This window comes from Salvelinus alpinus, chromosome 23 (assembly GCF_045679555.1).
Source record: "Salvelinus alpinus chromosome 23, SLU_Salpinus.1, whole genome shotgun sequence".
Lineage (NCBI taxonomy): Eukaryota > Metazoa > Chordata > Actinopteri > Salmoniformes > Salmonidae > Salvelinus > Salvelinus alpinus.
This window is the reverse complement of record NC_092108.1, coordinates 6,850,921-6,863,123: the sequence shown is the minus strand read 5'-3', so window position 1 is coordinate 6,863,123 and position 12,203 is coordinate 6,850,921. Positions and strand designations below refer to the sequence as shown.

The 12,203-nt window shown below is 46.1% G+C and overlaps 1 protein-coding gene across 5 annotated transcripts in view; it reads left to right on the top strand.

The window, feature by feature from the left end:
* The window catches only part of LOC139550121 (guanine nucleotide exchange factor VAV3-like), a 102,875-nt gene that overhangs the window by 56,244 nt on the left and 34,428 nt on the right, over positions 1-12,203 (top strand). For all 5 annotated transcript variants that reach the window (XM_071360763.1, XM_071360762.1, XM_071360767.1 and 2 more), the window contains exons 15-19: positions 86-195; positions 6,620-6,721; positions 6,883-6,974; positions 7,091-7,113; positions 8,563-8,596. In XM_071360763.1, coding sequence (XP_071216864.1) covers positions 86-195; positions 6,620-6,721; positions 6,883-6,974; positions 7,091-7,113; positions 8,563-8,596 — 361 coding nt within the window. The remainder of the gene's footprint in view (positions 1-85; positions 196-6,619; positions 6,722-6,882; positions 6,975-7,090; positions 7,114-8,562; positions 8,597-12,203) is intronic.

Genomic DNA, 12,203 nt, shown 5'->3' with positions numbered 1-12,203 from the left:
TGAGAGAGAGAGAGACAGAGCGATAGAGACAGAGAGTGTGTGTAACTTTGCCATTCACTCCCTGTCTTCCTCTCTCCCTCCTCAGTGGTTCTATGGTTTCTACCTGACCCATCAGCAAGGGCAGAGCGGCTTTGAGTTCTTCTTCAAGACCAAGGAGCTGAAGAAGAAGTGGCTGGACCAGTTTGACATGGCAATGTGAGCTGGGCTACGTCTGTACTCTGTTGTCTGTGAAGTGTCATGGCGGTCCTGTGTCTCTCAGTTCGTAGACACGAGTGGTGCGTTCAGCTCCATTGAATGTTTGCTACATTCCAGAACGGTTTGCACTGAACGACACGTTTCGCCCAAAATTGTTCTTGTACATTCCTGAACAGACTTTGAGGTACATTTACGCTGTTTGGTAGGTGTGGCAGGGTGTGGCTTGAAGCAACAAGTGATGTATTTAAAGGGCAACGGTGAATTTTGAGCCCACAACCAAACCCCTCCCTGTCTTTCAACTGGTCGTTCTGTGCAGCACCTTTTCTTTTAATTAAACGTTCAACTACGTTTAAAAAAAATACTGAATGTAGCTTGGTATTGTGGGTTTGATTCCTGCTCTGGCCACCCATATGAAAAATGTACACTCGCATGATTGTAGTGAATAAAATGATTTGTTAACTCAGCCAGGTCGCTCAAGATCCACTGCGAAATAAGACGTCCGACTAGGTAAACAGGACGTCAGGAGATTACTTAAAACCCGGGCCACTAGGGGCAATGGTGAGCACTATTACCATCACGTAGACTTGGGTTTTACTAGGGCGTTGTGGATGGTGAATGGGCGTAAACCGTGAGCTCTGGCTCCGAGGCTATGGCATTCAATCTCAGTGCAGGGCAATTATGTTTTGTTGTTTTTGTTTGAACCCTGTCCTAAATCTTAACCGTTAACTTTACCATTTGGAATTAATACCTTGACTTAACCTTTGAAATTTGACCTTTTTATGGACAAATGTCTGATTCTGCACTGTGAGAGCTTGTTGGCTAAATGGCATATACAGTTCATTCAGAAAGGTTTCATACCCCTTGACTTATTCCACATTTATTTGTGTTACAGCCTCAATTCAAAATTGATTACATAATTTTTTCTCTCTCACCCATGTACACACAATACCCCATAATGACAAAGTGAAAACATGTTTTTTTGAAATGTTGGCAAACTTATTGAAATTGAAATAGTATTCAAACCCCTGACTCAGTACTTTGTAGACCTTTGACAGCCATTACAGCATTGAGTCTTTCTGGGTAAGTCTTTCCACACCTGGATTGTACAACATTTTGCCCATTATTCTTTTCTAAATTCTTCAAGCTCTGTCAAATTGGTTGTTGATCATTGCTAGACAACCATTTTCAGGTCTTGGCATAGATTTTCAAGTAGATTAAAGTCAAAACTGTAACTAGGCCACTCAGGAACATTCACTGTCTTTTCGGGCTCCCGAGTGGCGCAGTGGTCTAAGGCACTGCATCTCAGTGCTAGAGGCGTCACTACAGACCCTGGTTCGATTCTAGGCTGTATCACAACCGGTGATGATTGGGAGTCCTATAGGGCAGTGCACATTTGGCCCAGCTTTTTCCGGGTTAGGGTTTGACTGACTTACCTAGTTAAATAAAGGTAAAATAAACTTGGTAAACAATGTGTAGATTTGGCCTTGTATTTTAGGTTATTGTCCTGCTGAAAGGTGAATTAATCTCCCAGTGTCTGGTGGAAAGCAGACTGAAACAGGTTTTCCTCTAGGCTTTTTCCTGTGCTTAGCTCCATTCAGTACATTTTTTATCCTGAAAAACTCCAGTGTCCTTAACGATTACAAGCATACCCCTAACATGATGCAGCTACCACTATGCTTGAAAATATGGAAAGTGGTACTCAGTAATGTGTTGTATTTGCCCCAAACATAGCACTTTGTATTCAGGACAAAAAGTTAATTGCTTTGCCACTTTTCTTTCAGTATTACTTTAGTGCCTTGTTGCAAAAGGTGCATGTTTTGGAATATTTTTTTCTGTACAGGCTTCCTTTTTTTTCTCTCTGTCAATTAAGCTAGTATTGAGGAGTAATTAACATGTTGTTTATCCTTCCTCAGTTTTATTCTATCGCAGCCATAACATTTTGTTAAACTGTTTTAATTGGCATCATGGTGAAATCCCTGAGTGCTTTTCATCCTCTCTGGCATCTGAGTTAGGAAGGACGTCTGTATCTTTGGGTGCATTGATACGAGCCAAAGTGTAATTAATAACTTCACAATGCTCAAAGGGATATTCAATGTCTGCTTAAAAAAAATGATAATGTTTCTACCAATAGGTGCTGTTCTTTGAGAGGCATTGGAAAACCTCCCTGGTCTTTGTGGTTGAATCTGTGTTTGAAATTCATTGCTTTGAGGGACCTTAATTAATTGTATCTACAGAGATGAAGTAGTCATTCACAAATCATGTTAAACACTATTATTGCACTCAGAGTGAGTCCATGAAACGTATTATGTGACTCGTTAAGCACATGTTTACTCCTGAACTTACTGTATTTAGGCTAGACATAACAAAAGGGTTGAATACTTATTGACTCAAGATATTTCAGCTTTAGATTTTTTTAATTAATTTGATAAAATGTCCAAAAAAACATAATTCCACTTTGACGTTATCGGGTATTGTGTATTAGTCCAGTGACAAAAAATCTCAACAACAAAATATGGAAAGAGTGTACTTTCTGAAGGACCTGTACAGTGTGTTTCCAAGACAACGAGACAACGAGACGTGGGGACTCTGTTTGCTCAAATTTCAACTCCAATTAAAGACACACAAACACACACACACACACACACACACACACACACACACACACACACACACACACACACACACACACACACACACACACACACACACACACACACACACACACACACACACACACACACACACACACACACACACACACACAACCATACCTCTGACAACAGTCATACTTTTGATAACCTGCTGGAAATCTGAGTACAATTCTGCTTGAAAGTATCTCTTTCAAATTGTGAGTTTGAAGTTCTCAGTCACTAGTAAGGCTTTAGTCCTTGTAGGTCACTACTTGTAGGTCACTACAAGGACTAAAGTGAGTCCAAGAGTTGTTTTAACCTTTGCTTAAGTTTGAAGTCTCACTCATATTGTGAAGAAAATGTACAGTGCCAGTCAAGTTTTGGACACACCTACTCAATCCAGGGTTTTTCTTTATTTTTTACTATTTTCTACATTTTAGAATAATAGTGAAGACATAAAAACTATGAAATAACACACATGGAATCATGTTGTAACCAAAAAAGTGTTAAACAATTCAAAATATATTTTATATTGTAGAATCTTCAAAGTAGCTGTCACGTTCTGACCATAGTTCTTGTGTGTTTTGCTTGTTTTAGTGTTGGTCAGGACGTGAGCTGGGTGGGCATTCTATGTTGTGTGTCTAGTTTGTCTGTTTCTATGTTTGGCTTAATATGGTTCTCAATCAGAGGCAGGTGTTGTCTCTGATTGGGAATCATATATAGGTGGCTTGTTTTGTGTTGGGGTTTGTGGGTGGTTGTTTCCTGTCTCTGTGTTTTCTCTGCACCAGCTAGGACTGTATCGGTTTGCCACATTTTGTTATTTTTGTATTGTTGTAGTGTTCACAGTTCGTATTATTAAATATGTTGAGCACCAACTACGCTGCGTCTTGGTCCGATCCCTGCTACACCTCCTCTTCAGACGAAGAGGAGGAAGGCTGCCGTTACAGTAGCCACCCTTTGCCTTGATGACAGCTTTGCACAGTCTTGGCATTCTCTCAACCAGCTTCACCTGGAATGCTTTTCCAACAGTCTTGAAGGAGTTCCCACATATGCTGAGCACTTGTTGGCTGCATTTCCTGCACTCTGCTGTCCAATTCATCCCAAACCAACTCCATTTGGTTGAGGTCGGGTGATTGTGGAGACCAGGTCATCTGATGCAGCACTCCATCACTCTCCTTGGTCAAATAGCCCTTACACAGTCTGGAGATGTGTTGGGTCATTATCCTATTGCGCAAACCAGATGGGAAATGTATCGCTGCAGAATGCTGTGGTAGACATGCTGGTTAAGTGTGCCCTGAGTTCTAAATATATCACTGACAGTGTCACCAGCAAAGCAACCCCACACCATCACACTTCCTCCTCCATGCTTGACGGTCGGACAACACATGCAGAGATCATCCGTTCAACTACTCTGCGTTTTACAAAGACGCGGTGGTTGGAACCAAAAATCTGAAATTTGGCCTCATCAGACCAAAGGACAGATTTCCACCGGTCTAATGTCCATTGCTTATGTTTCTTGGCCCAAGCAAGTCTCTTCTTATAATTGGTGTCCTTTAGTAGTGGTTTACTTGAAACAATTCAAACATGAAGGCCTGATTCACACAGTCTCCTCTGAACAGTTGATGTTGAGATGTGTCTGTTACTTGAACTCTGTGAAGCGTTTATTTGGGCAGCAAATGAACTTATCCTCTGCAGCAGAGTTAACTCACGGTCTTCCTTTCCTGTGGTGGTCCTCATGAGAGCCAGTTTCATCATAGCGCTTGATGGTTTTTGCGACTGCACTTGAAGAAACTTTCAAAGTTCTTGAAATTTTTCGTATTGACTGACCTTCATCTCTTAAAGTAATTTTTGCTTATTTGAGTTGTTCTTGCCATAATATGGACTTGGTTTTTTTACCGAAAAGGGCGATCTTCTGTATTCCACCCTACAAAACAAGGGAACAAGGCGAGGCCCAGATGCAGACACGGGAGGTAGATGGTTTGAGTCTTTGATATTTATTAATCAATCCAAAAGGGTAAGGCAAGAGTGGTCGTGGACACTCAAAAGGTCAAAACCAGTTAATTCTAGGCTCGAGGTCAGGGCAGGCAGAATGGTCAGGCAGGTGGGTACGGAGTCCAGAAAACAGGCAAGAGTCAAAACCGGGAAGACTAGTAAAAAGAGAATAGAAGCAGGAGTACTGGAAAACATGCTGGTTCACTTGAAAGACATACAAGACGAACTGGCACAGAGAGACAGGAAACACAGGGATATATACACTGGAGAAAATAAGCAACACCTGGAGGGGGTGGAGACAATCACAGGGACAGGTGAAACAGATCAGGGTGTGACACTACCTTGTCACAACAACACTGATTGGCTAAAATGCATTAAGCAGGAAAGAAATTCCACAAATTAACTTTTAACAAGGCACACCTGTTAATTGAAGTGCATTCCAGGTGACTACCTCATGAAACTGGTTGAGAGAATTCCATGGGTGTTTAAATCTGTCATCAAGGCAAAGGGTGCCTACTTTGAAGAATCTCAAATATATTTTGATTTGTTTAACACTTTTTTTGGTTACAACATGATTCCATATGTGTTATTCCATAGTTTTGATGTCGTCACTGTTATTCAAAATGTAGAAAATAGTAAAAATAAAGAAAAACCCTGGAATAAGTAGGTGTCCAAACTTTTAACTGGTGCTGTGTGCATTTTGTCACTACGACAACATTTTATTTCTATCATAGCGCACTTTGGGGCGACAGTTATGGGTGTCCATTCTAATCGTACAATTTGACCCGTCTTTATAAATGGTTGTCTTGGTGAAATCGATTGAGGAAGTGTTGTTTCAATCCAGGGCCCTGGAGTTTATTTATGGCAGAATTGAAGAGATGGAGAGGAGAAATTATTTTGATTTGGAGAGAGGGAAGTGAAACTCACTTACTGCTGAGTACCCATAATGCTTTTCCACTTCCACTTAGACATCTACCTCTGCATAGTGTGTGTGTGTGTGTGTGTGTGTGTGTGTGTGTGTGTGTGTGTGTGTGTGTGTGTGTGTGTGTGTGTGTGTGTGTGTGTGTGTGTGTGTGTGTGTGTGTGTGTGTGTGTGTGTGTGTGTGTGTGTGTGTGTGTGTGTTTCTGCAGCTGTGTAAATGTGGCACTCCAAGGGGGATATTTAGGCAACAAACTGTCCCATCACAGCAGACACGAGCACCAGAATCAGGAGTCAATCACAGAGCAGAGAGCACCCTTCAGATGAAGTGCACCCTGGCATAGTGAGTTACTAAGCAACAGTTTGGTTACGGCTCCTTTCACTCCAACTTCAAAGTGATTTCAAGGATCCAGCTGGTTTCAACATATTAGTCTCTCATGACCATGTAGGAGACTATCCCTCTGTAAGATACCTGCTGTAGTCCTATAGCTCTATTGTACACACTCAGTACACACACCGTCTGTTCTCTCTCCTCCATCTCTCCTCTCTCTCTCACTCCTCTCCTCCATCTCTCCTCTCTCTCTCACTCCTTTCCTCCCCCTCCTCCCCTCCTCTCCAACCCCCATCTCTCTCTCCTCTCCTCCCCTCCTCTCCTCTCTCTCCCTCCTCTCCTCCTCCTCTTCTCTCTCTCCTCACCTCCTCCCCTCTCTCTCTCTCACTCCTCTCCTCCTCTCCTCCCCTCTCTCTCCCTCCTCACCTCCCCATCCTCCGCTCTCTCTCTCCCTCCTCCTCTCCTCCCCTCTCTCTCCCTCCTCTCCTCCCCCTCCTCCCCTCTCTCTCTCTCACACCTCACCTCCCCCTCCTCCCCTCTCTCTCTGAACAGATCTAACATCAGACCAGAGAACTCCAGTAACAACTCCCACCAGTTCAGGATGCATACCTTCATCAGAATCACTACCTGTAGCTCCTGTCACCTGCTCCTCAGGTGTGTGTGTTTCTCTGTTTATTCTTTGTTAATACCTGGTTATCCATACTCTCAGAGTAACATCCCATAATAGTATTTCTCCTGAAGTCTCCTTGGTTAACGGTGTTGATAATAGTGGTGTAGATTGGTACTGTACCTGAAATGTCTCCTGTCTCCTCCAGGGGTATCTTCAACCAGGGCTATATCTGTCTTAAGTGTGGACTAGGAGCTCATAAAGAGTGTCTGGGTAGAGTGGGCATCTGTGGAAGAACTGGTAAGAGAGGGAGATGTGCCTCTACAACCATTGACTTTTACTATCATATGCTCCAGTGATGTCTCTTTACAAAATGAGCTTTCTGCTCACTCTGTCCCTTGTCCACCTCCTTTCAGATTGTGCCAAGCTGAGGCCTGAGGTAAGACAGGCTCTACTGCTCTCACTTAGAGAGGGTAACCACGGCAATACATTTACAATAGCCCGAGAAATGTTACGCTCACACGAACACACGAACACACACGGACACACGGACAGACACACGAACAGACACACGAACAGACACACAGACACACACACACACACGAACAGACACACAAACAGACACACAGACACACACACACACACACGAACAGACACACGGACAGACACACGAACACACACACACGAACAGACACACGAACAGACACACGAACACACACACACGAACACAGACACACGAACAGACACACGAACGGACACACGAACGGACACACGGACAGACACACGCGAACAGACACACGAACACACACACACGAACAGACACACGAACAGACACACGAACACGACACACACGAACAGACACACGAACAGACACACACACGAACACACACACACGAACAGACACACGAACACACACACACACGAACAGACACACGAACAGACACACGAACAGACACACGAACGGACACACGAACGGACACATACGCACGAACAGACACACGCACGGACAGACACATACGCACAAACAGACACACGAACACGAACACACACACACGAACAGACACACACACGAACCGACACACGAACGGACACACGAACAGACACATACACACGAACAGACACACACACGAACAGACACACACACGAACAGACACACAAACAGACACACACACACAAGCAGACACACAGACACATGATAAATGGATAGATGGATGCATGTGATTTTGGATTACCTAAATACATAGCATTAGCCATTCCATTCCATGAATTGAACGTGTCGTTTTGACTGTCTCCTGACCTGCTGAACCTGACTCACGGTGAGACTAGATTGCTCACACTCTTTCTTAAAGTGTAACACAAGGGTAAGATACTGTACGTGTGAAGGGGGGACTGTAATGAACAGCACACCAAGGGTAAGATACTGTACGTGTGAAGGAGGGACTGTAATGAACAGCACACCATCTTCATATGTATATCTGGTAGGTACTCCGTCTTACTGTTGTAAGAAAAACAGAAAGAAAATTCCCAGTGTTCACAGATGAATGAACGTCTCTGACTCGTACTGAAGTGCAGGTCAAGATGATATCGCACTGTGTGTGTGTGTTTCTCTCTGTACATGTGCTTATCTATGTGTGTGTCTCTCTTTGTGTGTGTGTGTGTGTGTGTGTGTGTGTGTGTGTGTGTGTGTGTGTGTGTGTGTGTGTGTGTGTGTGTGTGTGTGTGTGTGTGTGTGTGTGTGTGTGTGTGTTTCTCTGAGTGTCTGTTTCTCTCGGTGAGTGTGTGTTTGTGTTTCTGCATGTGCATTCATGCGTGTGTGCATGTTCGTGCGTGTGTCTGCATGCGCCTGTGTGTGATGTGTGTGAATGACATGCCTTCTCTCTCTCCACAGAGGGCTCCGACGGTGCGGAAACAACCAGACCCAGGTCAGTACGGTTCGACCGTGTCACTTCCTACAGTCTTAACAGAGACCTCATGTGAAGACTGGTGCTGGGAAAGTGGCCTATATAACCATCTAACAACTTCAAGTTAAAAGTCTAAAAGCTGAAAACTTCAAAGTTAATTCAGCAAGCAACTCTTCAGGTGAAGGGTTCGCCAAGTAGCTTCTCAGGTGAAGGGTTCGCCAAGTAGCTCCTCAGGTGAAGGGTTCGCCAAGTAGCTCCTCAGGTGAAGGGTTAGCCAAGTAGCTCCTCAGGTGAAGGGTTAGCCAAGTAGCTCCTCAGGTGAAGGGTTCGCCAAGTAGCTCTTCAGGTGAAGGGTTCGCCAAGTAGCTCTTCAGGTGAAGGGTTCGCCAAGTAGGTCTTCAGGTGAAGGGTTCGCCAAGTAGCTCTTCAGGTGAAGGTGAAGTTACTCTACACCCACCTCTAGTCTACGGTGGGAGCCATTGAGGAAGGCCTTTACCCCCACCTCTAGTCTACTGTGGGAGTCAGGGAGGAAGGTCGTTACCCCCACTTCTAGTCTACGGTGGGAGCCATTGAGGAAGGCCTTTACCCCCAACTCTAGTCTACAGTGGGAGCCAGGGAGGAAGGCCTTTACCCCCACCTCTAGTCTACTGTGGGAGTCAGGGAGGAAGGTCGTTACCCCCACTTCTAGTCTACGGTGGGAGCCAGGGAGGAAGGCCTTTACCCCCAACTCTAGTCTACGGTGGGAGTCAGGGAGGAAGGTCGTTACCCCCACTTCTAGTCTACGGTGGGAGTCAGGGAGGAAGGTCGTTACCCCCACTTCTAGTCTACGGTGGGAGCCAGGGAGGAAGGTCGTTACCCCCACTTCTAGTCTACGGTGGGAGCCAGGGAGGAAGGCCTTTACCCCCAACTCTAGTCTACGGTGGGAGTCAGGGAGGAAGGTCGTTACCCCCACTTCTAGTCTACGGTGGGAGTCAGGGAGGAAGGTCGTTACCCCCACTTCTAGTCTACGGTGGGAGTCAGGGAGGAAGGCCGTTACCCCCACTTCTAGTCTACGGTGGGAGTCAGGGAGGAAGGCCGTTACCCCCACCTCTAGTCTACGGTGGGAGTCAGGGAGGAAGGCCGTTACCCCCACTTCTAGTCTACGGTGGGAGTCAGGGAAGAAGGCCGTTACCCACACCTCTAGTCTACGGTGGGAGTCAGGGAGGAAGGACAGTGTGTAGTGGAGGCAAATGGATTGGAGTGGGTGGATTCATTAAAAAAAGCCCAGGCCGGGATAGGAGGACGCCCACGGTTAAACTCTCCAGCCTCTCTCTGTTCCTTTGTTTCTCCTTCTGTCTGCTGGTTAAACTCTCCAGCCTCTCTCTGTTCCCTTGCCTCTGTTAAACTCTCCAGCCTCTCTCTGTTCCCTTGCCTCTGTTAAACTCTCCAGCCTCTCTCTGTGCCCTTTCCTCTGTTAAACTCTCCAGCCTCTCTCTGTTCCCTTGCCTCTGTTAAACCCTCCAGCCTCTCTCTGTGCCCTTGCCTCTGTTAAACTCTCCAGCCTCTCTCTGTTCCCTTGCCTCTGTTAAACTCTCCAGCCTCTCTCTGTTCCCTTGTTTCTCCTCCTCTCTGCTGGTTAAACTCTCCAGCCTCTCTCTGTTCCCTTGCCTCTGCTCCTCTCCTCTGGGCCCAGCAATAGAGTTATGCCTGCCTGAGTCGCTTAGAGAGGAAATGAATATCCGTAACTTAATCTCTTCATGAGAAAGACGGGTAGGCAGAAAGTCAGACCGTTATATTGTTCTTATTAAACAGCACATGCGTGCCTGTTGCCATGATAGTTCAGTCATCTGAGGACAGCAGCACTGGTTTTAATAGGAGTGAAGACTGTTAGCCTGGTCCCAGATCTGTTTATGCCGTTGTCTAGCTCACTCCTATGGTCGTTGTCACACAAATGACCATAGGAGGTGGTTAAGACAGCAGAAACAGATCTGGGACCAAGCTAAAGAGGACTATGGCTGGAAGGTAAATGTGTTTAAGTGTTAGCTTTGGGAGCAGACTGGGGGAGAGTAGGAGGCCTTGTCTGGCTGGCAGGTGTCTTTAGTCTAGCTGAGGTGGTTGGGATGTAGGTTTTGATCATAGCCTGAAAGTAGGGAGGGGCAGTTCCTCTTGCTGCTCCGTAGATAAGAACCAAGGTCTTGTAGTGGATGCGAGCTTCGACTGGAAACCAGTAGAGTGTGCTGCGGAGCGGGGTGACATGAGAGAACAGTTTGCTGAGTAGTTGGAGGCTATTTTGTAAATGACATCGCCGAAGTCGAGGATCGGTAGGATGGTCAGTTTTACGAGGGTATGTTTTGCGGTGTGAGTGAAGGAGGCTTTGTTCCGAAATAGGAAGTTGATTCTAGATTTTATTTTGGATTGGAGATGCTTAATGTGAGTCTGGAAGGAGAGTTTACAGTCTAACCAGACACCTGGTATTTGTAATTGTCCACATATTCTAAGTCAGAACCGTCCAGAGTAGTGATGCTAGTCGGGCGGGAGGGTGCGGGCAGCAATCGGTTGAAGAGCATGCATTTAGTTTTACTAGCATTTAAAAGCAGTTGGAGGCCACGGAAGGAGAGTTGTATGGCATTGAAGCTCGTTTGGAGGTTTGTTAACACAGTGTCCAAAGAAGGGCCAGAAGTATACAGAATGGTGTCGTCTGCGTAGAGGTGGATCAGAGAATCACCCGCAGCAAGAGCGACATCGTTGATATATACAGAGAAAAGAGTCGGCCCGAGAATTGAACCCTGTGGCACCCCCATAGAGACTGCCAGAGATCCGGACAACAGGCCCTCCGATTTGACATACTGAACTCTATCAGAGAAGTAGTTGGTGAACCAGGCGAGGCAGTCATTTGAGAAACCAAGGCTGTTGAGTCTACTATAGCCCTGTCTCAGCATGCCCTCTCCTCTGTCTGTCCCAAGGTCTACTATAGCCCTGTCTCAGCATGCCCTCTCCTCTGTCTGTCCCAAGGTCTACTATATCCCTGTCTCAGCATGCCCTCTCCTCTGTCTGTTCCAAGGTCTACTATAGCCCTGTCTCAGCATGCCCTCTCCTCTGTCTGTTCCAAGGTCTACTATAGCCCTGTCTCAGCATGCCCTCTCCTCTGTCTGTTCCAAGGTCTACTATATCCCTGTCTCAGCATGCCCTCTCCTCTGTCTGTCCCAAGGTCTACTATAACCCTGTCTCAGCATGCCCTCTCCTCTGTCTGTCCCAAGGTCTACTATATCCCTGTCTCAGCATGCCCTCTCCTCTGTCTGTCCCAAGGTCTACTATAGCCCTGTCTCAGCATGCCCTCTCCTCTGTCTGTCCCAAGGTCTACTATAGCCCTGTCTCAGCATGCCCTCTCCTCTGTCTGTCCCAAGGTCTACTATATCCCTGTCTCAGCATACCCTCTCCTCTGTCTGTCCCAAGGTCTACTATAGCCCTGTCTCAGCATGCCCTCTCCTCTGTCTGTCCCAAGGTCTACTATAGCCCTGTCTCAGCATGCCCTCTCCTCTGTCTGTCCCAAGGTCTACTATAGCCCTGTCTCAGCATGCCCTCTCCTCTGTCTGTCCCAAGGTCTACTATAGCCCTGTCTCAGCATGCCCTCTCCTCTGTCTGTCCCAAG